General features: G+C 46.1%; 1 protein-coding gene across 1 annotated transcript; it reads right to left on the minus strand.

Annotated features, from left to right (window-relative positions):
• Positions 1–423: 423 nt before the first annotated feature.
• Positions 424–23,270, minus strand: LOC118967766 (uncharacterized). Its single transcript, XM_073219913.1, has 5 exons — positions 23,104–23,270; positions 17,818–18,016; positions 16,591–16,831; positions 11,568–12,016; positions 424–2,753 (listed from the first exon to the last, which is right to left on the minus strand). Exons 1-5 carry the CDS (start codon positions 23,268–23,270, stop codon positions 2,457–2,459), a joined length of 1,353 nt encoding a protein of 450 aa, XP_073076014.1. The 3' UTR covers positions 424–2,456.
• Between the last annotated feature and the right edge of the window lie 3,701 nt (positions 23,271–26,971).

Here is a 26,971-nt window from a genome sequence, read left to right on the forward strand (position 1 = left end):
GCCTTATATGAGCAAAGCTGACTCAGGATGAGAAGTGTGTGCCTTCTCAACCACAGGCTTCTGTTCACTTGTGCATTTATTACTATAACCTTAATTTGTGCTTTTTATAGATGTTTTAAAGTTTCATATCCTCTGTAAGATTTAGGTTACTGGTTAAAATTTGTCCTTCTACCTCTTTCTGCTCATGCTGAAGGCCAAAGCGTGCCTCAGGCTCCCCAGAGGGGTGGTGACATGTGGCCCTCAACAGAGGGACTTAGGATGCAGAGTCAGTTTCTACTGTTGTTACACAGTTAGTATTTTGTGCTAGTATAATATAATTAGTGTAATTCGCACACACATAATACATATTTAAGTAAATATATGTAATAATTTATATCATTAAAACAGTTGCTATTCTTTTTTTTGCATGCAACTTACAGGGTTTTCTTCCCCTGCCCCCTGGAGCATCTTCTACACCCTCTGGGATGCCTGCTCCCTGCTGGTAGACAGCTGTGTCACGGATGCTCAGTGGACGTGTTTGTGTCCCAATAAAACTTTATGGACACAAAAGTTTGGATTCTATGTGCTTTTCATGTGTCAGGAAATATTAGTCCTTTGATATTTTTCAACCATTAAAAATGTAAAAACTAAGCTTTCAGGCAGTGTACAGAAACAGGTGTATGGCTGGATTTAGCCTGTGGGCTGCTGTTTGCCAACTCTTGAACCAGAGAAAAATTTGGGAGCTCCTGCCAAGATGTAGGTGTCCCTGTGGGAAGCAGCCTTTCTTCAGAGATTCCAAGTGCTGGAAAAAACACAACGGAATTTGATTCTTCATTCATTTTCACTCAGCATCTCATGTTCTGGTATTTCCAGTACATAGCATTAAATGTGTGCATTAATTTTAAAAGTTCTTTATTTAAAATTTTTTTTATTGTGGTAAAATTGACAATTTCTTTCAGGTGTACCACATAATGATTCACTATCTGTATATAATGCAGAATGACCACATGGAGTCTTCTTGACATCTGTCCCCTCACATTGTTACAGTGGGGAATTTAGATTTGAACCTCCAAACCCTCAGGCGTCTGCTGGCAAAAGGGATTCCATACCAGATAAAGGGCCATCAGGTTAGGAGGCTGGGGCTGCAGTCTAGGATCAGGTAAGGGAAAGACTAAAATGGGTTCTTTTTTTTATTCTAAGATCTACTCTCTTAGCAACTTTCAAATATGAAGTACAGTATTGTTAACTATAGTCACCATGCTGTTAAGGATTTTTCTTTATAACTGTACCCTTCCAGAACTGGGGAAAATATGATGTTTATAATGGGGGTTGGGGAAGAGATAGGAGGCGATTCCGTGCAATTTCTGCTACATTTTTAAAGCAATTTAAAGAGAATCCACTGGCCTTGATCATTTAACCCTAATGGCTTAGAACAGGAGTTGACAAACTTTCCCTTAGGGGCTGGATAACAAGTACTTTAGTTTAATTCTCATAATAGCCTTGTGAGTAGATCTCTGTCTCAACCCTCCAGTTCCGTCCTGTAACCAGAAAGTAGCCATGGGCAGTAATTATAAAGGAATGGGCAGTGCCTGTGTTCAGTAAAACTTTATTTACAAAACAGGCTGACCATGGCCTGTGGGTTATCGGTGACCCCATGGCTTAAGACAGAGTGGAATATTTTTTAACCTTCAAAAAAAGGTTGGTGACGGAGCCGCAGGGCAGAGCTGGGGCCTTCTCAGGTGTGTTTGATCTTTGCAGGGACTTCTGAACTTCCTCCTGAGCACCTCTCGCCCTGGGAGCCGAATGATGCCGCCTCCTCTGAAAAGGAATCAAGGTGCGGCTCCTGGATTGGAGAAGCTGAGCTAATCTCATTTGGTTGCTTGCTTATACAGTACTTGCTTGTATGACTGAGATTGAAAACTCCGATGCAAAAATAAGGAAATGAAAAAAAAAAACTTTGGAAGTTGAAGGAGCCTGTGCATTTAGCAGGTTGCCCATTTTCACATTAAAATTTTTTTTTTATCTTATAGGCAAACAGTTTTGACAAGTAGGTTGAATTTTTTTTATTAATTAAGTTGATAGGAAATAATCTGTAATTTTTTTGTGACATTTCTAGTATACTGAGATTCTTAATGCAGAGATATACTCCAGGGAAGCCTGGGGTTTCACAAAACTTAGATGATTTAGGGTAATCATTTTTCAGTAGGTCAGATGCCTACAATCAAATATGAGACAAACACATTTTGAAGCCTAAACAATGATAAATATTAATATACCTGATGCAGTACATCTTCCACCCACTTAGTCCACAGAACTACTACACTGAAGGGAAGGAGAACGGTTGATGTATCTCTGATGAGTGTAAACCCTGGCTCTGACTTACTGCCCTCAGACTTCATCACTCTCTGTCATTTCTCACCTGTGTCTGTTCCTTTCTGTTCAGCAGCAGTGATTCTACAGTCCTGGAAGTCAGTAGATTACCTTCTGACCTGGGCAGCCCTGTGTCCAGTAGGAGCCCGGGGCTCTCCTAGCCTCGCCCTCTGGGCAGCTGCACACCCTTCCAGCCAGCCAGGGGCTTCTGAGCCCGTCCTTTGTTTGGCTTCCTTGAACCTTTCTTTTTCATAATCTGGTCGAAGTGTGGGACGTGCACTGCTGCAGCGGCATCCATGAATCTGCCCAGTTGCTGCTGCCTCAGTTACCAGCAGAGTCAATAGGAGGGCCGCTGATCGCTGGTTCTGTTGGGGCGATGAGTTTGTTCTCGGTTCTTGTCCTTCCTGCAAGAAAGAATTGAAGGGCAGAGACGTTGTGGTGAAGCAGAATGAAAGTTTTATTTGAATACATTCTAAGGGGGAATGGGTTAGAGTCATGGTAGATCAAGGCAAGTTGACTTGCTTATCTGGAGTAGGGCAGAGAGTGAAGTCCTATGCTTAAAGTCTGGAAAATGGAATGGAATAGCAAAGTGACTGCACTGGAAGAGCACAGAGACAGTGTGTAATAAGTTGAGCAGTAAAACGTCTTCTGAAAGTACACACTCCAAGAAAGGGGAGTGTGGGCAACCTCAGAGAGGAGGAGGCACATTAAGGGCTAAGGATTCTGTCTTTTGAGGCTTTTAAGAATGGGAAAAAGGTAAAGGGCCAGGGTACATAGGCTTGTCAGTGATCTCATGATGTTTATCTCCAGTGAGAGACAATATGTCATTGTCTATACACGCTCCTTTAGGTAATTCTGTGGGACAAACCATTTGTTCCTTTCTAAGATAGTGGCTATTCCCGAGTCTTGGGAACATACCAGTTAAGACTGTCTTAAGGTAAGTCGTTGGCTGAATCTAACTTCCCAATTCTCTTTCAAAAATGGAATCTTAGCCTTAAGATAAGTCTCTCCTGTTCTTATGCTAATCTCAGCATTTTTTTCTCAAAATATTTACTGATTTATTTTGCTTTTACTCATTAAACTTGTCCTTTAGTAATGTTAGAATGTACTAATCTTTTGTTTGAATCTTGTTATTTGCAAATCTCTTTGTCTCTAAATTTTACTTTTGGCTTAAACCAGATCTGGGACAGCTGTGTGCCTGTGCCCCATCATTATGGGTGAAAGGAAAGGAGCGACACATAGCAATTCACCGGAGAGTTCCGCTTTATTAGGGAAAGGTGCTGGGTTATATAGGAAGGGGCATGAATTGATTGAGGTGTCACTTCTATGGGGCTGGTGGCTGTTGGCTAGGTGCTGGGATTGGGAGGGGGGCGAGAGGTGATTGGGCTTCAGGTGGCGCCGGCGGGAACCGAGGAACCCGAAGAGAAGCCGGAAGTTTGCCATCTTACTGGTGGGGACCCTTCATTCCCCCCTTTCTCCTCTATGGGTTTGTGGACGTTGCTTTCTCTCTGGCTGCTTCCTGCTGAACAGGGGCGGAGAAGGGAGTGAGGGCTTGAGGATTGGGAGGAAAGGGTTGATAGGACTCCCCACAGTAAGGACGAGTAGATGTGGACTTCTTCAGGTTTGGAAATCAATGAAGGTTCCCTGTAACCATAGGTTGAGGACCTGTTGATTCCAATGGTGCCAAGAGGATATAGGTGTCAGGAGCCAGGCGTCTGCGGCCATTGTTTCCAGGAACAGTTTCCAGTGGAGAGAGGGGTCCATCTCAGCGTGTGGTGAGGAGGTCACCTGAGGGTGAGGGATCTTCTGTGGCCAGAAGCTGGTAGTTCCTGAGTAAAAGCTGGTTGAAAGCTTGATTAGAGATTTTTCCGACTTGGGATTTGATGAACTTTATTATACAGGGTAAGAAGAGACAGGCGAGAAGAATGATTATTATGGGGCCTGCAATGGGCCAGAGCTAGGTGAGGAGGGGGTTTGTTAGTATTGAAGAGAATGGGTTGGAATTGGAAGCAGAGTGGAGGCTGGAGGCAAGGTCGGTGAGTTTGATAATGTCAGTTTCCACAATGCCGGATTCGTTGATGTAATAGCAGCACTCTTCTCAGAGGAAGACGCAGGTGCCGCCCTTCTTGGCTGTAAGCAGATCTAGGGCTCGCCGGTTTTGAAGGGTGACTTTAGCTAGCGAAGTGACTTGTCTTTGGAGAGAGGCTAGAGAATCAGCAGTGGATGTCAGGGCTCCCTCAAGTTTGGCGTTGAGATCTCTAACTGCCTATAGAGAGTGACCCAAGGCTTCTCCCGAAAACCCTGCCCCAATGGCTGAGGTGATCAAAGAGCTACTGACCATGATGGGAAGGAAAGCAGCTCTTTTTGTGCGCGAGGGCAAGGGAGGTTGGAGCTCAAGGAATTCTGCCATGCTGTAAAGTGTTAACTGTGGGATTAGGGTGACGAGAATGCAGGGTGTATCGGAGTTGAGAGGCAGTGAGTTGAAAAGACTGCCATTACACTAAAAGAAGTGTCCCGGTTGCGTAAAAGTCTTAGAGCCGGAGGTAGGGGTGTAGATAGAGAGGCAGTGAAGTGCACTGGAGGGGGGTGGAGGCAGTGGAGTGCACAGTGGTGGATGGTGAGATTATCTGCGTATTCTGGTTCCCATAGGGGTATGTCTGCCAGGGGGCAGAGGGATTGTCTTTCTGCATGGAAGGAGTAGTTGGAAATATTAAGGGGCACGGCGGCCAGCAGTGGGCGCTGTAGTGATGCACACAAGAAACAATTGGCGGTGTTAAGGGTGTGGTTGAGAAAGATGGTGGTGTCCTGAATGAGCTGTAATGAAGAGTAGGAGAAATGGGAAGAGGGGCGGGGATAAAAAGATGAAGAGACGCCATCAAGAGTTTGGATAATGACTTTTTCGGAATGTCTGCTATCTGATGCAACTTGAGAGATCTGGGAATGAGAGGGAACATACTTTTGAGAGATATGAAGGGTACCGTGGGGGACAAGGACCCCCCGTAGTAAACTGAGGCTGTGACTCCGGCGGCCCATCGAGAGTCCCAGGGATCTGGGATTGATAAGGAGAATGAGCCGTTGGGATATTTCATGAAACGGTTGGAGGAGTAATACTGTGGGTACTGGAAGTTACTCATGTAGTGAATTGCACAAGACCAGTAGGGACATCTCTTGTAGGTGTCTGGCCGTCGCCTGCAATAGGCTTGTCTTTAGTCATAGAGGAAGCAGAGGTAGGGAGAATAAGGGTAGCTGCTAGTGAACACTTCAGTGGAGGGAGGAAAATGGAGGTATAAAGGCTCAGAGCAGCCTTTCAGAGGGCAGTCTGGTGTGGCAATGAGGGCAGTAACTTTTGTTTGATGCTGTGTGTAAGTCTGTCTAACTTTGAATCGCTATACAAAGGAGGCTGGGGTGGCGGGGAAGACAACAGGAATGAGGGAAAAAAAGCTAGAGCGCAGTAAAGGAGGAAAAAGTCATGATTCGGGTATGGATGGCAAAGAGGGTGAACGGGATTTTGGAGGAAAGAGGACAGTAAGGTCAGGAGTCTGGAGGGAGGGAGAGTCCATAAACTTTTGTAGGTTAAGAGATATTTTAGGTGATGTGGGGACAGAATGGAAAGGGGCGCCCTGAATGTCAGTTTATGAGCTTCTTTCTGCAAGAGCTGTCTAGCGGCTAATGCTCGTAGGCAGGGGGCCCATCCCTGAATTGTGGGGTCTAATTGCTTGGAGAGATAAGCTACTGGGGCAAAGGATAGGCCATAATATTGGCTTAGGACTCCTAGAGCTTGACTGGACCTCTCATGAATGTATAATGAGAAGGGCTTTGACAAATCAGGAAGATGGAGAGCTGGGGCTTCTACAAGGGCTTGATGGAGCTTAATGAAGGAGTGTCGGGGTGAGGAGGATAATGGTTTTTTAGGGGGGCTCTTGCTGAGGTCGTATAGGGGTCTTGCCAACAGGGAGCAGGGAGAAGTTAGGGATCTATGCTCTAAAATATCTAGCTAGGCTTAGAAAGGAAAGGATTTCTGTCTTGGTTTTGGGAATGGGCAGGTCAGAGAGGAGCTATTTTCTGTCTAAGGTAATGGACTTTCTTTGTTGAGATAGAAGGAATCTGAGGTAAGTGACAGAAGGGGAAGATATTTGAGCTTTGACAGGGGATACTCAGTAACTTCTGGAAGCTAGAAGGTTAAGTAGGGAGGCAGTGTCAAGTTGAGACTGTTCCCACGAGAGACTGCAGAGTAGAAGATTGTCTATGTATTATAAGGTGGACTTGGAGCGATCATGATGAAACTGTTTGAGGTCCTGAGCTAGGGCCTGTCTAAAAATATGGGGACTATCTCGGAAGCTTTGTGGCAAAACTGTCCAAGTGAGTTGTTTAGAATGTCTTGTGTATGGGTCCGTCCAGGTGAAGATGAAAAAATCTTGGGAGCAGGGGTCTAGAGGGATAGAAAAATGGGTCTTTGAGATCTAGGACTGAGAAGCGGGATGCCGAGGCAGGGATCTGTGATAAAAGGCTGTATGGATTTGGAACTAAGGGATGGATAGGGACAACGGCTATGTTGATGAGGCAAACGTCTTGGACAAGGCGGAAAGATCCGTTGGTTTTTTTAACAGCTAATATGGGGGTATTAAATGGGGAGTGAGTGGGTTTGAGGTAATTTTTAAGAGATCTTGAATGATGGGTTGGAGGTCTATGAGGGCTGAAGTGGTTAGGGGGTATTGGGCCTGACACATATACTGAGAGGGATCATGTAATTTGATAGAGGCAGGAGGACATAGGGCTACGGAGGGGCTTGTAATTTCCCAAACTTTGGGATTTACAGGGTGTATGAGGGCGGAACCGGAGCTTTCACTGGGTAGAGGGGGGTCGTCGGCTATGAGGGCCATCAGAAAGGGAGTACTGGGGGCTGTGGGAGTGGATATAGTTATGGAAACGTGGAGGAGGGAAAGGATGTCTCGTCCTAGTAAAGGGATGGGACACTGGGGCATAACCAGGAAGGATTGGGGAAAGGTATGGGATTGTCTAGGATTGTGCATAAAAGAGGGGGGGGTGGTTAATGGGAAAATCTGTTTACCTCTTACCCTGACTATAGGAGTAATGGCAGGCATGGTAGGGCTCCGGTATTCTCGCAAGACTGAGAAGGTGGCTCCTGTATCTAGGAGGAAGGAGATGGGGCGACTGTCTACTGTTAAAGTAACCCTGGGCTCCTGTTTGGTGATGGAAATGGTCGGGCGAGAAGCCCCCAGGCCCCGTCAATCTTCTTCTGCCAGCTCCACTATGGCGGGCTTAGGATGGGGGTTGTTCGTCCAGCCTCCCCTTCGTGTGCTTGGGCAATCAGACCCCCAGTGGCCCTTTTTGTGGTATCTGGGGCATGGGGTGGTAGGAGATCTGGGGGAGGGGCACGCCCTTGACCAATGTCCCTCTTTTCTGCACTTGAAACAAGCTCCTGGGGGGGGCTTTTCTGTAGAGGGGCGCCCAGGTTGTGGTTTTATCAGCTGGGCCAACATCTGGAAATTGGCCTGATCAGCTTTTTGTTTATGACGTTCTTTCTCCTCCTCCCGGTTATGGAAAACTTTAAAGGCTACTGTTAGGATCTCAGTCTGTGGGGTAGTGGGGCCCTGTTCTAACTTTTTGAGTTTAGCTTTAATGTTGGGGTAGCCTTGAGCTAGGAAGTATGTCATAAGGACATGTCTTCCTTCAGGTGTTTCTGGGTCCAGGCTGGTATACTGTAATAGGGCTTGAGTGAGTCTGTCTAAGAACTCGGAGGGGATTTCATCTCTCTTTTGAATTATGTCTTGGAGCTTTTGAAAATTGACTACTTTACGGGCTGCCTTTTTCAGACCTGCTATTAAGCAGGAGGCAAAAATATCTCGAGAGCAGAGAATTATGGCGGTGTTATAATCTCAGTGTGGGTCTTGTTCGGGGACAGCAGTGGGGTCAGGGGGATAGGTGGGGTCAGTCTTGTGGGTTTCGGTAGCGTGCGTTTGGGCGAAGTCCCGAACTCGTCTACGCTCTTCAGGGAGGAGACTATTGGTCAGGAGCATGAAAATGTCATGATGTGTGAGGCTGTAAGACTGGAGGGTCCATTGAAACTCCCTGATGTATGTCGTGGGATCAGTGGAAAAGGAACTTAGGCGTTTCTCTAGTTGGGCTAAATCTCTTAAATGCCTTTGGATCCTGCTACCTCTAGGAGGGGGGCGATAATTTTGGCAGGCTCTCGGGACTAAGTCTGAGGGGGACTGAAGGGTTCTGGTTCAGTCTGTGGGGGAGTGACGTGGTCTAGCCGTGCCTAGTCGAGCAGGTCCTGAAGTGCAGAAGGGGGGCAAAGAAAATAAAGATAGAATCAGACCCACGTGTTGCCAGCCTGCAGCCCAGCTGCTTGGCTCTGCTGCTTTAGTTGGGCTTGAACTACATGACTCTGAGGTTAAGAGTCTCATGCTCTACTAACTGAGCTACAGTAGGGCTCTAGTTAATTGCTTATGGAATGTGTTGTTCTCTATTCCTGCTACATTGGCAAGTGGGGGAAGGGCATATTTAGAAGCAGGGGCAGTGTTTCTACACATCTTCAAGGTCTCCCTATTTTCAGAGTGAGGAGTCTTGGCAAGATATGTTTTTGTGGACAGATAACTACTAAGGATTGCACATGTTTTTGTGGACAGATAACTTCTAAGGACTGCACCGGTTTTTGTTTAGCTTGTGCTTTCCCATGCTGCGTTCAGACATAGGGGGTGGTGCTTTCCCATTCTCTCTACAAATGTGAGAAGACAAAGGCGGTCCCTAACAGGGGAGAAACAGGTGATGAGGGCAAAGACGGAGGAGGCCCTTGGGACCTAGTTAAAGGGGGGGCTGAAAGGCTCAGGCTTAATCTGCGGGGGGACGAAGGCAGAGGAGGTGAGATGGGGGAGGAGATGGTGGGGGAGGAAGGGAGAAGGGCTGTTGTAGGAGAAGAAGGGGAAGGGAGTGAACGGGAGGCTTCTGCGGGGGCGGCGGCTTGCAGGCTAGGAGAACTTGGGAGGGGGCGGGGGGAGGAGGAGGTGGAAAGCTTCCATATAGGGAATCTTCCATTTTTTCAGGCGCTGGCAGTAAAAAAGATCGCGAGTGATGTTAGGATCAAGAGTTCCCCCTGCAGGCCATTGGTTGTTATTGTCTAGGGGGTATGTCGGCCAATCTTGGGAGCAATATTTACGGAGAAGTTTTGGTTTTATATCAGGCGTCAGGGAGAGGGTAGCCAGATGCTTAAGCAGGCATTCAAGAGGTGAACCTTCAGGGAGGGATGAGGAGGCTCCCATGGCTAAAGGACAGAGAAGGAGACAAACGGGAAGACGAACAGAGATCCTCGGACTGGAAGCAGACCACAAGGAGACAAAGGGCGTCCCCGATGATCCTTGGTGGTCTGCGGAAACTCGTATACGAGTCGGAATTTCTTAGAAGTGTGGGTCGTCACCCAGACTTCCCTAAGAAGGCAGAGTGCCGGAGTCATGAGGTACCTAGCGCTAGGCGTTTTCGGCTGACGGAGCAGAAGGAGGAGGGGGGGGAAAAGGGAGCGTTCTCATCTACAAAGGAGTCACCTTGTTTATGGCTGTTGGAGGGGGGTGCCTGAGAGTCGGCCGCAGCCGTGAAGGCTTGAGGCGGGGATTTATGGCTGTTGGAGGAGGGGCCTGAGGGTCCGCCGCAGTCATGAAGGCCTGAGGCGGGGAGAGTTCCCTCCTCATCCCCGAGCGTCAGGGCCTTGCCGGACGATCACGGTCAATGGCATTGCAATAGCTCGGAGAAGAGTGGCCCACCCCGGGGGGAAAACTTACCTAAAGGCCAGAGAGGAGTGGTGAGTGGATGAGCCAGCACCGGAAAAAGAGGACGAGGGCAAACTGCTGCTGGTGTCGGGGGGAAGACGGGGCCCAGTTGGGGTGTCCCGTCTCCCGGGTTTCGGCACCAATGAAAGGAAAGGAGCGACACACAGCAGCAATTCACCGGACAGTTCCGCTTTATTAGGGAAAGGTGCTGGGTTATATAGGAAGGGGCATGAATTGATTGAGGTGTCACTTCTACGGGGCTGGTGGCTGTTGGCTAGGTGCTGGGATTGGGAGGGGGGCGAGAGGTGATTGGGTTTCAGGTGGCACCGGCGGGAACCGAGGAACCCGAAGAGAAGCCGGAAGTTTGCCATCTTACTGGTGGGGACCCTTCAATGGGCATTTATAGCATGATGTTTACGGAAATTTGCTTGGCATTATTCCCTCCATCTAGGTTATAATGCCTGAAATTTATAACATAAGGTTACATATTACTTTCAGAGGTGACTTTCATATTTGACTCTTAACTTCCAGCAGCCCAGTCAAAGATGCATCTGACCTACTGAAAAATGATTACCCTAAATCAGCTAAGTTTTGTGAAACCCCAGGCTTCCCTGGAGTGTATCTCTGCATTAAGAATCTCGGTATACTAGAAACATCACAAAAAAATTGCAGATTATTTACTATCAACTTAATTAATTTAAAAAATTCAACCTACTTGTCAAAACTGCCTATAAGATAAAAAAAAAATTTTGATGTGAAAATGGGCAACCTGCTAAATGCACAGGCTCCTTCAATTTACAAAGTTTTTTTTCATTTCCTTATTTTTGCAACGGAGTTTTCAATTATACAAGCAAGTACTGTATAAGCAAGCAACCAAATGAGATTAGCTCATTTGACAGCTTCTCCAATCCAGGAGCTGCACCTTGATTCCTTTTCAGAGGAGGCGGCATCATTCGGCTCTCAGCAGGAAGTTCAGAAGTCCCTGCAAAGATCAAACACACTGAGAAGGCCCCAGGTCGGCCCTGCGGCTCCGTCACCAACCTTTTTTTCAGGGTTAAAATAGTCCAGTCTTTAGCCAGGGGTCACCAATACATCACAGGCCATGGTCAGGCGGGCATGATACCGACCGCAGGACGGACACTCGTGCCACTTCGGCGGTGCACGCTTTTGACTTTGGATGCCGAGGCGCGTGACAAGGCTAAGAACACAGAGGCCCGCATTGCCCCAGACGGGCCTCCCAGGGGCAGGGAGTCCTCGCGGCAACCCTGGGGCGGAGACTGGGGCGCGGGGAGGCGCAGAGCCGGTCCCAAGCCGACGCCGGGAAAGGCCGCGGCCGGCGCCAGCCGGAAGGGGCGTGGTCTCCGCACGCCGGCGCGGGGTTCCCGGGCCGGGGAGAATGACCACGGGCAGGACGGCCACGCGCGCTGCACTCACCTCCAGCCACGGCTCGGGCGGCCGCTCGGCGCTGCTGGCCGGTCTCCCCGGTGCCCCACGCCGATCTCCCGCCTCCGCTGCCGCCGGCGCCGCCGCGTCTCCAGGCTCCGTAGCGCGAGGCCCCGCCCCTGGGCAGTGGCGGCGCGGGAGGAGGTGGTGCCGAGCGCGCGAGGGGGCCCACAGGGGCGGAGCGCGACGCCAGTCCCACGGTACGCGCGGCCGGCCCTCGGCGGAGCCCGGAAACCGCCGCCGCCGCCGCGTCCCCTCCCGGCCGCCAGGCCCCTGGCGCTCCTTCGGGACGCAGCTCTGACAGAAGGAGAGGCGCGCGATGCTTCCCGAGGGGGCGCGTGGGTGGGAGCCTGCGGCAGAGCAAAGGGGCCGCGACGGACCACCCAGCCCCACCCCCGACGCGGTCCGGAGGGAATTTTCCTGGACGCAGCTCAGCCGCACTCAGCGCCACGCACCTTGCGCTGGCGCGATCCTCCTGACCCGCTCCAGGGCGGGAATGCCCAGAATAGAGGAAGTAAGAATATAAAGTATTTAGGGGATCGGTGCTCACAGATGAGGTATTTTTCCTCCACCAACCCTTTCCAGTTGGTCATAATCTTCCACGGCAACTAAATCTCAAGCCTTTATGTTTGGGGCTGTGACCCTCTGAGTCTTTGCAACAGATGATTTCTGGGCACTTTGCAAACGGGACCTTCTGGAACTAAGGACGAAGCCCGGATCTGTGTCTTAAGCAGCATCCAGTGGTCCCTGAGCACGTGAAAGTTTGGGAAGCGCCCTTAGGCCGGCCGTATGTCCCAGAGGATGCCTCCAAACAAACTAATGACCTACAGGGTGACCATACTAGAAAATTCTAAAGCAATGTTTCTTCACCCTGACAGCCCAATATTCTTGTTACCATTGACTGCCGCCCTGTTACACCAAGCCCTCCAAAGCCAAGGGAGTGTTGGACATCAGCTCTGGCTTTTCTGACTTGACTTGCATCACTTCCCTCCTACGGTCTAGTGACCTTAGGTGGCCACCATCAGGATCTTCACAGGGGTACAACAGATTCACTTTATTGCTCCTCTAGCTCTCCTAGTTCTGTTTTGCCATCTTAGTGGACAGTAACTTACATCTCATTTGCCCTTAAGTAGGTTTCTGTTAATGTCTCTCCTTCATCAGCAACTAATTGAGCCATTGATTCTGTTTGTTTATTTTTCCCGTTTTACTGAGAGATGATTGACATAACATCACTATAAATTTTAAGGCATACAGCATGATGATTTAATTTACATACATTGTGAAATGGATTACCAGATAGGTTCAGGTAACATCCATCTTCTCATATAGATGCAATAAAAAATTTTTTCTCCTTGTGGTGAGACCACTTAGGATCTACTCTCTTAACTTTCCCATATATTGTACAGCAGTTTTAGCTAGTTATCTGTACATTCCCACTACTTATTTATCTTCATAGAACAGGTCCATATGTATAGCTGCTGGGACACCTAGTTAAATCATCTACATCTTTGCTGAGGGGCAATCAGTCCTTTTCAAGTTTCATGAGATTCTTTATAACAAACCTTAGAAATTTTAAGATGCAACATATATAACTGGATTTATATTCCTTATAAATGTAAATATATAAATATGCTCCTCTCAAATACAACATAGTAGAATTTGTGGGAGGCTACAAAAGGGAAAATTGGTAGCACCAAATGCCTATATTAAAAAAGAGGACAGGCTTCAAATCAGGTTCCAATTTAAATCCAAAAGAAGCAGAAAAAAAAATAAGTATCAAAGTAGAAATCAATGACGTAGGAAACAAAAACAATGGACAAAATCAATTAAACCAAAATCGTTCCTGGAGATCAATAAAATTGATAAACTTCTAGCCAGACTCAGCCAGAAAAAAAAGAGAAGACATGAATTACCAATATCAAGAGTGAGAGTGGTGAGAGCTCTAGATGTTAAAAAGAAATAAGGGAATATTATAAACAACTTAGTGCTAATAAATTCAACAAAGATGAAATGGATAAATTCCTTGACAGACATAAACTATCTTAGCTCACTGAAGAAAAACATACATAACCAGAAAAGCCCTGTATTTATTATTATAGAAATTGAATTTGTAATTGGAAACCATCCCATAAAGAAATCTCCAAGTTGCTATATCTGAGTGTATCCCCTCAAAATTCACATGTTGAAACCTCACCCCCAAGGCAATGGTATTGGCGGTAGGACCAGTGGGAAGAGAACGTGGTAAGAGTGGATGGAGCCCTTGTGAATGGGGTTTGCGCCCCTATAAAAGTAGCCTGAGAAAGCTGCCTTGCCTCTTCCACCATCAGTCTGCAGTCTGGAAGAGGGCTCTCACCACCCCTGACCATGGGGGCACCCTGATCTTGGACTTCCAGGCTCCAGAACTGTAAGAAATACATTTCTGCTAATTATAAGCCAGCCACTCTATGTTATTTTTGTTAGGGCAGCCTGGATGGACTAAGACGTAAGCCCCAAATGGCCTTACTCATGAATTTTGAAAAGCATTTAAGGAAAAATGATAACGATTCTACACAAACTCTTCCCAAAATTTTGAAGATGAAGAGGAATACTTCCCGACTCATTCCAAAGGCCAGCATCGCTCTGACACTGACACCAGCCGAAGGTATCATGACAAAAGAACACCAGTATCCTCCATGAACATAGATGCCAAAGTCCTAATAAAATTTTAGCCAATTGAATCCAACAGTATATTAACAAGATAATACAACATGACCAAGTGGGGTTTGTCCCAGAATGCCGAGCTGATTTAACACTTGAAAATCAGTTACTGTCATTCACTGTATTAACTAAAAATGCATACCAAATAAACAAGTAGGTGGAGGAAAAGCATTTGACAAAATCCAACATTAACTCTTGATAAAAAGTCTCAGCAAGCTAACAATAAAAGGGAACGTAGTCTGATAAGGGGCATTTACAGAAAGCCCGTGTCTAACATCATACTTCACTACATCCCCGCTAAGAGCAGGAATAAGGCGGGATGTTTGCTCTCACAGCTTTTACGGTAACATTGGGTACAATTGGGAAGGAAAATAAACAAAAGACATCCAGACTGAAATAGAACAAGGGAAACGACTTTTGTTTTGCACATCTGAGCCTCTCTCTGCCCATTTCATCAAGAAGTCTGGTAGAACCTGCAAAAAAACAACCTAACAATGGCGGCAAACCGCTAGAGCCAGGAGTTTGGCAGTTGCTTAAACAGTTAAACAGGCATTCACCATATGACCCAGCCATTCCTCTCCTACATATTTAACCAAAAGAAAAGGAACTATTCACCCAAAGACTTGTACACAAATGTTCATAGCAGCCCAAAACAGGAAACTACCTCTATCAATGGGTGGAGTAAGAAATATATTTATAGAATAGAATATAACTCAGAGGTAAAAAGGAATGAACTAGTGACACACCCAACAACATGGATATATCTCAAAATAATTGTTCTGAGTGAAGAAGCCAGACAAAAAAGGAAGAAATATTGTATGATTCCACACATACAAAATTTAGAAAATGTAAATGAAAGTACATGGGCAGAAAGCACCTCAGAGCTTGCCTGGGGATGGGGAATGGGGGCAGGGGCAGGAGGGAGAGGTTAGTAGGAGACCCAAGGAAACTTTTTGGGGGTTGGATGTGGTCACTATCTCAACTGGGATAGGAGTTTCACAGGTGGTCTACTGGAGAAGAGACCTCAGTGTAATATGAGCTCAACTCTGCAGAAACAAAAAAGGCAAGAGGCCTTTTAAACCCTAGGGTGAGCTAGAGGGAAAGTTCTGAAGGGCAGGAAGTGTGCCGGCTGACTGGTGCTTATCCAGATGAAGCTCATACTCTCCCACGGAGATGGGGAGATGCGGAGCCACATCCTTCCATTTCAAAGAAAGGCCCCCAGGTCCTTGAAAAAGACATTTCTGGTTTGTAGAAGGTACATGTACAACTCAAAGGGACAGAAATAAAGGATTTACAAATTCTAAGTTTTCTAACATAAATGCACTGAGAAAAGGCAGATCTGCAGCTTATCAAGTCTTGGCTGGAACAAACAGTAAAGTCTTTTGGCAGTCCACCTGAGCTTTCCCAGGCAGGAACTTGAGGGTGGCTGGGCCGTCCCAGGGACACAGTCTTATGCTAGTAGATGCCCACCAGAGTTCGGTCAAGTATCTTGCATGGGGATGATTGGATGGAATCTTTTGTGCTGAGTTTTTGCAATTCTCAATACATGTGTTGAAGATCAAATTGCACACTTGAAATTTACACATACGATATATTGCCTGCCACCTATACTTTGAGAAAGCTTTTTTAAAAAAAAGAAAGGAAAACAAAAAAAAGTGTTGTTGACTGACATCTCAAGATGACTGAGATGCAGGAGGAAACCAGAAATTCAGCCTCTTGTAGAAGAGTTTGGTGACTCTGGGATCAGATGTGATCAAAGTATAGGGTTGAGTGACACCTTTCTCAGACACGACCTTTCCCAATGATCTCAAAAATAACTTACTGTCCTTGGAAACTCCAAGAGCCCCAGGATCCAGGCCTTGGTGTAAATTGATTTGATGGACAATTTGATTTCTCTCCTTTATGCTTATGAAAATGGCACATACGCAGTTATGCTGAAAATGGAACTTTATGAGGAGTCCCACCTAGCCTTAGTAGCACCCATCATATATATAGTGAGAGCATGTTTGCACATTTATGGGATGTTTACTGGTGACAAAGCCACTGGTCAGTCATGGGAGTACCTGCCCAGGGGAGAGGTAGAGAGGAAACACCCATTCTCTCCTCTGCCTCTATTCCTGGAACGTAATTGGTCAGGCGCCCACCATTCACCAGGGACCGGCCCACAGAGTTGCTCCCAAAGTGTGGGAGCAGGGACCCGGCTGTCACCATGAGAGCAGAGAGAGAGCTATGGAATCCTGATTCCCCTGGAGAATTAAGCTCTAGTGTGGGAGCAGGGAGTTTGGAGGACAAGGGGTGAGGAGAGACGGAGTCCTACTGCCTAGAGGATTAAGCCTGTGCGGGGCAGCAGAGCCTGTAGCCGGCCTGGGGAACACATTGGAGCCAGCCTCGTTCACCAAGCTGCCTGTGACCACCGTGAGAATAAATGTGGTAACCCCCTTCTCCCCCAGCTTTTTGTCCTTGCCTTTCTTCAGTCTCATTAAATTCATAGCAAACTTGCTGGGGACAGGGAACCCCCTCCTCCTGGAACTACAGCAGTACTTCTTGGTAATTTGTTCCTGGAAAGTTAGCAGAAACTACTCTAAGAAGTGGCATAAATGCTTTTTGAATTTCATTTTTTGAAGTGGTTTGTGCATTAAATGTACAGTGAACAGTGCCCTCTCCTGGTCTTCAGCCAAACAGCTCCCAGCCTGTAAGAAGATAGTCACTGTCATTTGTTAATTGTAGATCCTTCTGGAGTGTTTTTGTGCATGCACACTCTACTCTTTACTGTCCGTTTTTTTTGGTCTACCATTACACCAATACTGTGGCATTTTGAATAACACACCTTTATAACAATTCTTGAAATGAAGTAGTGTTGGCTCTCCAGCTTTGTTCTTTTCCAGACTTGATTTGGCTCTTCCGGCTGCTTTGCATTTCTATTTGAATTCTAGAATCATTTTGTCCACATCTATAGAAAAGCATGCTGACATTTGGGTTTGAATTGCAGTGAATTCATACACACACTCAGCATTGCTTCCCTTTACCCCAAGAGGAAAATACTATACATAGGAGTCTTAGAAATTATTTAGAGTTAAATTCAAAAGATATCAAAAGATACTACATTCATACTGTAACAAATCCAAAATATAGTGAAAAGTAAGTCCCACCCTTCCCCACCCCAACTACTGCTCGAAGTTTCTGCACTTAAAGGGAAATCTCTGTTACTCGTTTCTTGGGAATGCTTCTGAGTTTGTTTTTTGTGTATTCACAGCCTCTTCCTCTCCTTGCCATTCCCCAGCTCCACAAATAGGAACATATCATACACACTTTTCTGCTCCTTACTTTTGTCAGTGCCCAGTGGAGTTGGGGCTTGTTCCCTTTCAGCACATATGGCTCTGCCTTATTCTTTTTTAATGGCTGTGGAGTTCCTACTTCGGTGCTTTTAAACCATGCCTGTAAGTGATCTGTGCTGCAGTTACTCAGCTCTGAAGATTGAGATTATACAGTTCTATCCCTGGCAGCCCTGGAATTTGCTAGGTGCCACCTTTCCATTCTACCTCACCTTACTGTTGACTTGTGGGTCCAAGAGACTGTGAATTTCTTGAGAGTCGGGATTCCAGTCTCCAGAGCTGTATCCCCTCCCACAAAGTAACCTTCTGCTCTGCAAAGAGCTGATACAAGGAGAGAGCACAGCACAAGTTCGCATCTCAACAGCTTCGACTCTGTAGGGGAAGCAGAGGGACTCAGCGAGAGTGAGCAGCCTGTCAATTAGAGAGAAGATCCTGCATTAGGGACAAATGCATGTTTGAAAGGCTGCCTGTGTTTGCATTCATTTACAGAGAGTCTTCTGGAATTTTCCCCATAACTCCCTTTAGAAAAGGTTTTGAAAGTTGAAGAAAAATCAGGGTGTGCAGTCACCAGCAGGGCAAAAAGCCAGTTGTGGTTATTTATGGTTGTTTTAACAATCAAGCCATGGTTGGCCTGGGGGGTGGGAAAGGGGAAAGCAGGCTTATGTCAAGCATTTTCAATAGCATAGCACAATTGCTGTCTACAAAGAAGGCTTGGGGCACCCCTCCTCCGAGCCCCTCTTTGGCAGAATGTGCCTTTGTAAGGAGCCAGCTGGGCCCTGGATACATGCAGTGTCTCTCCGAGCACAGCAAATGAAAAACTGTCCACTTGTGAGGAGCACTGGCTGTCTCTATAGCAACCACTGTCTACTTGACTCTGTGGAAATACTGGAGTGGCCCTTGCGTCTCCTGGCCTGGCTGCCATCATGTCTGTGGCTTTTAATTGGAGCTCGAGTGACTGCAGGTGTGTGAAATAGGTGTTACCTGGCTCAGCACTCCCACTAGAATTGACACTGTGGGTGAGGCAGGGTGGTTTTCCAAGTCTCTTCTGAGATGATTTTGAAATCATGCTGTGTGTCCTGAAGATCTAGCCTGAAGGAAAGTGCTGTGTTCAGTTTGTGACTTACCTTCTTGGTGGTAAATTCTATGTTGTCTAATTAGTATGTTTATTTTCCTGTTACCAATTAAGTAGCTGCCACAAGAACATGGGCCATTTACTCAATATTTGGGGTCTTATTTTACTTAACGCCTCTAGACACATGTCCACTTTAGAGTTAAGAACCCCAAGAATTAGGATTACAGTTTTGTCTCTCAAACAAACTGACATATTTGGATATCGATAATCAGTATGTATGTAAAATTTGGCAATATGCCCTTCAATAATCATCACATTATGTGCAATATTTATAAATTCATAAACATAAATGCACATGGCAGCAATTGATTAACAATGTCCTATGAACAGTAAATGGACCATAAACACAAAATAAATTATTTAATTTCGTGAACAGCATGTGCACCTGCTGAATTTTTTGTGACCTTCAGTGGCTCAGCCAGATGCTCAAAGAGGCAGCTTAGCAGTAGAAGATTTTGCTCTGGCTGAAGACTCAAGCCACTAAATTTCAGCTCAGGCCTAGTGGATCCACCTCTTCCTTGATGTAAAAATCCAGAAGCTTCCTCTTCCTTGGTCATGCTAGACACTTGGCTTGCTAGAGCTACAGGCAAGGAGACCTGAGGCAATCTCCCTGGAAATAAAACCACAACTTGCTGATGATAAGTATGAAGGGGAGTGTGATGTTGGCAGTGGTGTAGGCATCACGAGATAGTCAGAGCTTGAAGAAGTTCAAGGCAAGAGGGGACAAGCCACAGTGGATTTAGGGGACGTGTATGCACTCACTCAGTGCCATGGAGTGCATTGTGTTCCCCCAACTTCATATGTTGAAGCCGTAACTTCCAATGTGACTGCATTTGGAGATGGGGCTTTTAGGAAGTAATTAAAGTTAACTGAGGTCGTAAGGGCGGGGCCTTGATCAGACAGGATTAGTGTCCTCCTGTGAAGAGGCACCAGAGAGCTCTCTCCTGGCTCTTTCCCTCCCGCCCTCTGCAGTACGAGGACACAGCAGGAAAGCAACTGCCTGCACACCAAGAAGAGAGCTCTCACCAGGAACCAAATCAGCAGGTGCCTCAACCTTGGACTTCCTGGCCTCCAGCACTGTGAGAAATAAATGTCTGTTGTTCAAGCCACCCAGTTGGTGTTATTTTTTTATGGCAAGTGGAGCTCACTAAGACACCCAGGATCTCTTATTTAACTATTCACTCATTTGTTTATCCATTCAAGAAATTTAATAACCCTTTATTGAGTGCTTTTTGTATGAAGTACTGTTCTTAGAGCCTGGGATAGATCAGTGATAAAAAAGGTACAGATTCCTGCCTCTGTAAGCTTACATGTGGCAAAGAAGAGACAGTAAACAATAAAACGTCATTCTGACTCGGTTTCTCATTTTCACGGTCCTCAACTGCAACACTCGGTGTTTCTCCCACTTCCAGCCATCTCTGGACCACTTCCATGTCTGCATGGCTGGAGCAGAGATTTTTGACTGTGTGCCTGTATTGTTTCTTATTGCTGGTGTAACCAATAAGCCCAGATTTGTGGCTTAAACAACTCAGATGTATGTTATCTTCTGGTTCTACAAGTCAGACGTCTGACGGAAGTTTCACTGGGCTAAAACCAGCTCGGCCTTGTTTTTGGAGGCTCCAGACAAGAATCTGCTGCTCTGCCTTTGGCGGCTGAGAGGCCGCCCACATGCCCTGGCTCCTGGCCCCTCCGTCTTCACAGATCCCTCCAACTTGCCTCTGTGGTCACATCGGCACTGTCCCCTTTGCCATGTAAGGTAATGTTCCCAGGTTTGGGGTTAGGGCATGAAGGCATCTTGGGGTGCGAGGGGGCGTTACTCTGTCTACCACATGCCAATGCTACTCTTCCCTCCTTCTATAATAGGACTTCTGACTTCTAACTGATTTCATGGGCACCCAAAATAAAAGTTCCCAGCCTCCCGTGTAGTGTGCTCATGTGAGCTCCTTCTGGTCACGTAGACATGAGCAAGGTGTCACTGGGCACCCCTTGGTGTGGAGGAGGGCCTTTCTTCATGTCCTTCCCCCTTCCTGGGAGACCGCACGTGCACACGGTTGCTGCCCCTCAGGTGATCACCTTGGACCACAGGTGGATGCCACATGTTGGTGGAGCAACAGAATGAAGGGACCCTGACCATCGCTGTGCCCCCTGTCGGCCTTGAGCTACTTATCTTTGGATGTATTTATTTGCGAGAGAAAATGTTCTATCTTGTTTAAACTTTCTCATTTTCGGCTTTCTGTCACTCGCAAGTGAACTTAATCCTTATTTATATTGTGGCTTTGCTTCATCCTAAAGTATGGACACAGGCCTTATTTCTCTTTTTTCCACAAGGCACTGAGAATAGAAGATTGTCAGTCATAACAGCTCCAGTCGCAAACTAAAAATACAGAAAAGTAAAACTTCCCACCGGATATCTGATGTCCCAGCCTTGGGAAGCCACCGAGCGTGTCTCTCCAGGGGCCATCTGTCCCCACCCCTTCCCTGCTGCAGCGCTGGGCCAGCCCCTCTGCTTCTTCCAAGGGAGCCCTCGGTTCTCCTCCTGCCAGCACCACCTGCCAAATTACTTAACATCCCCATAACCTCTGCAGAGCCATACTTGCCCAGAACCAGGACTGCCTTTAAAAACAGTGTCAGTTACATTGAATGGTGAATAAATTAAAATATTTTGACATAGAGGCAAATTAGGAATGACACCAGTTCAAGCTCAATTGGGAGATGCTCCGAATAAAGGCGTAACCATCTAGGAAGGAAAGGCAAGCCCATTTCTAAGAACAGCCATCTCATGAAGGGCTGCTATATTTATTAGGACTCTGAGGCTTAAGGCTGGGAACAAAGGAATGATGAAATATGCTGCAAAAGTCAGCGAGCTTCCTGGGGTTCATTTCAGCTCAATGGAAGTTCATTAAGCCACACATAGCGCTCCTGCTGGGAAGTAAGAGGTGCTGGGCTGGTAGTGTAGACAGACACGTGTACGAGTGCCACAGTACAGTGGCTAAGTGTGTGCACTCGTACATGTGTGTGCCAGGTGAGAAAGTGGTTCAGAGGAGGGAGAAGCAGTGTGCATGGGTAGGTGTGAGGGGAAGAGTGCACAGGGGCTATCGTGCTGCATAACAAACTACCCCAAACTTTATGGCTCATGATAACAAATATCTGTTTTTTCCACTTATGGTCCACAAGTCAGTAGGAGGGAGAGGGTCAGGTATGATCCACAGGTTTCTCATTCACTTTGGACCAGTGGCTACTCCAGGACACATTCTCACGGTGAATGGCAGGAAGGCAGGGAGACAAGTGGAAACATGCCACACTTCTAGGCCTTGGCTTGGAACTGTCACGGTACCACTTCCACCACATGTCATCGGCCAGATCAACTCAACATGGCCAAGCCCAACTTCCCTGGAGAGGAGAAATGGACATGCTCTAGTGGGAGGTGGGGAGCAGTCACAAGGCTGAGGGAAGGCAGAGTTTTAGCTCAGGGGAAGGGACAGAGAATGGAAACAGTAACCCACTCCATCCAGGGAGGTGGTGACTGCGCGGGGTTTTGAAGGCTAAATAGGAGATAGCTGGGCAGTGGGATGTGAAAATCCCATTATAATGACTAGAGCCATTGTATGTTCCTGTACATATCAATTATTGAATTTTGGGATCCAAGTGTGAAAGACAGGAAACTGGATTCCCTGTTCTCTTCTAGTTGAGACCTTATTTCTGAGCCCATGTCTGCACAATCCTCAAAGGAGTTCCTTGTATGAGTTCCACTGGGCAATCTTTTGCTTTTTGTTCAACCTGAATATTGCAGAGATGAGTTGAAGGTGCTACTTGTGACCATCAGGTGGAAGATGTCGCTCCTCTGGATTCCCAGGGCAGCCCACGACCCTCCCCAGTGGGTCAGATGTTTGCCAGAGTCTCTGGCTTTGCAGGAGAATATTGATGTCTGCAGGTCGTTCATTCTTTTTTCCAGTTGTATTGAGAGATGTTGACATAAAACATTGTATAGGTTTCAGGGGTAGGGCTCAACGATTTCATATTTGTACATATTGGGAAACAACTGCCACCAGAAGTCTGCCACTTCACACAGTTACAGTTTTTTCCTTGTGATGAGAACTTTTAAGATCTACTCTTAGCAACTTTCAAATATATGATATGGTATTATTAATTATTGTCACCATGAGGTGCAATACATCCCCTGGACTTATTTTGTAGCTGGAAGTTTGTATCATTTGCTCCCCTTCACCCATTTCACCTCCACCACACCCCTGCCTCTGCCCACAAATCTGTGCTCTATCTGTGAGCTTGTTCTGTTTTGTTTTTAGAGTCCACATATGAGTGAGATCATACAGTATTTGTCTTTCTCGGCCTGACTAATTTCACATACCCTGCCTCTGGATCCTCTTCTCCACGGTGTCCACTCAGCAACTGCACCCCATCTCTTCGTCCCTTCAGCATGCCATCCTCACGCCTGCCCTGGGCCTTGGCACTGGCTGTCCCTCGGCCCCGAATGTTCTCTCTGTGAGTTTTTGCATATTCAGGTCTTCTTGTCATTCAGAGCTCAGTTTCAATGTTTCTTCACTTGCACCAGACTATGGAGAATCACATTCCATATTCTCATCATTCATTCTTTACATATAACATATATTTATTGTAATTCTGAGCAAAATTCCCATAGAATTTTTCAGAGAGCTTCAAAAACAGATTTGAAATTGTATATGGAATAAAAAGAATGCTATTGGAAGAGCTAACACAATTTTGAAAAAGAATAGTAACCTAAAGTCTGTGTACAAGGACATGTACCTGGAGCATTGGAACCATCTAAAGTGGGATTTGCACTGGTTAAATAAATTATGAAATATCAACATGATGAAGTATCATGCAGTCATTAAGAAAAAAGAAATAGCTATTTGCTTATCTGGAAGTGTCTCTAGATGCTAAATGAATGAAATATGTGAATTATTAATTTGTGGCAGAATAAACTTTTAAATCATCAAATGACATGTTCAGGTCCCCTTTCTTACCATGCTGCTGAGAACAAAGACAGAGTTTTATGGCTTGGTTCAAGATCTCTGCTCCCAATGGAGGTGTGAAGAGACAGACCACATCCTCATACCAAGAACAGGAGGAGGGCACTGAATGATTCTGAACATGTGGGAGAGTTGAACATGAGTAGATTTGCATTTTGCAAAGATTACACACTGGCTGACATGTGGACAGTAGATTAGAGAGGATTATAGAAGGACTGGAAATGAAGCAAGGAGATCAACTGCAGTAATCCAGAAGAGAGATAATGGAGGTGGTGATAAAGATGGAGAGAAATAGATGGATTTGAAAAATACGTATGGGGTTAAGTGGACAGAACCTGTTGAAAGGTACAGTTGGGGGCGAGGAGAGTCACAGTGACTTCCGGCATTGTCAGCATGCTTCTTGCCCTCAGGGAATTTACAGTGATTAAAACAACACAATAATGGCTGAAATTAATCTTTCAGGGGACTTTTTAAAGTGGGTGAGGCCAGCCCCCAGCACCCTCTGTGCTCTCATCTTCATCTTTGATTCTGCATCCGACCTAGTTTAGGGCCTGGCACATGGTCTTCAATACAGGTTTGTGGGAGGAGGCAGAGTGTAGGTTGCCATGGCACCCACTGAGTAATTAAAGCCTTGTAGCCAATTTATTATATGGAGTGGATTCAATGTCAGAGAAGCCAGATTCATTACTTTTTTTGAAAGGGGATCAATAAAAGCATAAGCTATTAGCAGAATATGAGATGCGATATAATAGTGATGAAGTGATTAATTTTTTTTTTTAGTCTAAAGAGCACAGCAAACATCAGTATAAGGACTAAAGTTTATTGCTTTGGAATGGCTAATATCAACAAGACAAGAAATAATAAGTCTTGACGAGGACGTGGAGAAAAGGGAACCCTCATGCACTGTTGGGAATATAAACTGTGCAGCCACTATGGAGAACTGCATGAAGGTTTCTCAAATAACTGAAAATATAAATACAATATGACCCAGTAATTCCAATCCTGGAAATTCACCTAAAGAAAACAAAATGACCAATTTGAAAAGATATAACGCCCCTCCCATGTTTATTGCAATGTTATTAACAATAGCTAAGCTATGGAAGCAACATAAGTGTCCATCCATAGATGAGTAGATGAGTGGATAAAGAAAATATGGTGCCTTACACAATGAAATATAGTCAGCCATGAAAAAGAATGAAGTCTTGCTTTTGTGATATCATGGATGGTATTAGGCTAAGTGAAATAAGTCAGACAGAGAAAGACAAGTACCATATGACTTCACTTGTATGTGGCATCTAAAAACAGACAGAAACAGACTCATAATCACAGAGAACAGACTGATGGTCGCCAGAGCAGGGGAGGGGTAGGGGGGTGGCTAAAATAGGGGATTAAAAGGTACAAAATTACAAAATAGGTTAGTCACGGAGATGAAAGTACACCATAGGAAATATAGTCAGTAATACTGTAATATCCTTGTATATTAACAGATGGTAAATATCCTTATCATGATGAGCATTTCATAATGTACATAATGGTCAAATCATTATGCTGTATACCTGAAACCAATATAACATTGTGTAGCAGCTACATTTAAATTTTTAAAAAGTTCACTGCTTGGTCCCCTTATACCTGTTGCACCTCTGTTAGGATCACCTTGCTCCCTGGGGCTCCAAATGCTTGGAAAACTCCCATTTGCTTTTTTGGCATTTGACTTGAATATCTCCACTTCTGGGAACCTTCTCATATTCTGTCCACACCAAGAGGACGTCTACACTGGCCCAGCTTCACTTGCTGCGTTCCCACTGGACTGCGCCTGTTTGTGCCCAGCTGTCCCCCGCTGGGGCAAGGAAGCTGCTGTATTCATTCTGTCCCCAGAATCCATCGGGATGCCTCTCATGGTGGGTATTTTAGCCTAAAATCCTTTTGGCATCAAAGTGATTAGAGGGACGAAAGAGAAAAAGGAAGGAAAGAAGGTGGAAAAGCAGGCGCAGGAATGTTCAGTTGGTTCTTGTTAAATAAGTGACTGAAAACATGGAAAGACAAAATTTTACCAAGGGACATGAAGTATCTTTTGTTCAACTGAAGTTAGAGGCAACAGGGCTCGGGGGAAGAAGTACTGAACCTTGGACGCTGAAGTGCTGGTTTTGACACCTGACTTTCCTCTCTGCTCACCTTACCACATTTTGGTGTACCGCCTGCTCACAGAGGAGGGCTCAGGCCACGTCTGTCAGGTCCCTTCTAGTTGTAAAGAGTCAGGAGAGAAGGTTGGATGTGAGGAGGTCTGAGTTCTCATCCTATTCATCCGCCAAATGTTATGGCCAGGTCCTGCGCTAGGCGCGGCAGGAAAATGATGCCCTAGAGACTATTTTGTCCTTACACTCAAGCCCAGGAGAGCAGACAGGTAGCAAAGAGATAGGCCTCCTTGGGGACATGTTCAGGGGACCCCCAAGCCCTGTACGGTGCACAGATCAGGTGTTCATGCAAGAGTTGTTACTAAATGAAGAAGTGAACTGTCAGGATGGATGATTCATGGCCAGGGTATTCTGGGGCAGGGAGATGGGGTTCAGAACACAGTCACCCCAGGGCTGAGGTGGAGGAAAGATGAGAAAGGCTTTCTGGAAAGGATCTAATAGGATCAGCCAAGTGTCTGCACGGTGAAGCGTCCAGGCAGAGGAAACAGTTCAGGTGGAAACACCGCTGGTAGAGGCCTCCAGCCTTCCAGGGCACTGAGAGTGGTATCCATGAGCAGGTGGGGAGCGAGAGCAGACGCGGGGCCTGTGCAGACTCTCCCTGGGGTAGCGGACTGAGCCCTGTTTTAGTTAGGAGAGGCTTGGTTAGCTTCCAAGCAGTGGGAGATTAATTAACCTGTTGTCTTTGGATCACCGATTACCAGTGGTGACCAGATGGTCTATTCTTCTAAATTTGTTGCAGTCTGTTTGATGGCCCAGGATGTGGCCCATCGGGTGAATGTTACATGGGCCCTTGGAAGAAATAGGTACCTTGTTGGGCGCAGTGTTTTATCTATTGTCAGTTAGATTCGGTTGCTCGTGGTATTGTTTTGATATCAATTTCTCCAGCTGGAGAAGAAAGGAAAAAGCCTCGGTAAGGTTTTGCCAATTTAAACTCTCACCGAAAGATCTTGAGAGGAACTCTTTCTCCACATCCTGATGATCACCGAGTACTATCAATCTTTTTATCATTTAAAACCGTATCTTATAGATGAAA

This window comes from Manis javanica, chromosome 2 (genome assembly GCF_040802235.1).
Source record: "Manis javanica isolate MJ-LG chromosome 2, MJ_LKY, whole genome shotgun sequence".
Lineage (NCBI taxonomy): Eukaryota > Metazoa > Chordata > Mammalia > Pholidota > Manidae > Manis > Manis javanica.

Coding starts and splice junctions, on each gene's coding strand:
- LOC118967766 (XM_073219913.1), bottom strand. CDS start 23,270: ATGACAAGAAGACCTGAATATGCAAAAACTCACAGAGAGAACATTCGG. Junction 18,017..23,103: donor GAAGAGGATCCAGAGGCAGG/GTATGTGAAATT, acceptor TCTAATTGACAG/GCTGCTCACTCTCGCTGAGT. Junction 2,754..11,567: donor CGCCCGAGCCGTGGCTGGAG/GTGAGTGCAGCG, acceptor TCTTTCTTGCAG/GAAGGACAAGAACCGAGAAC.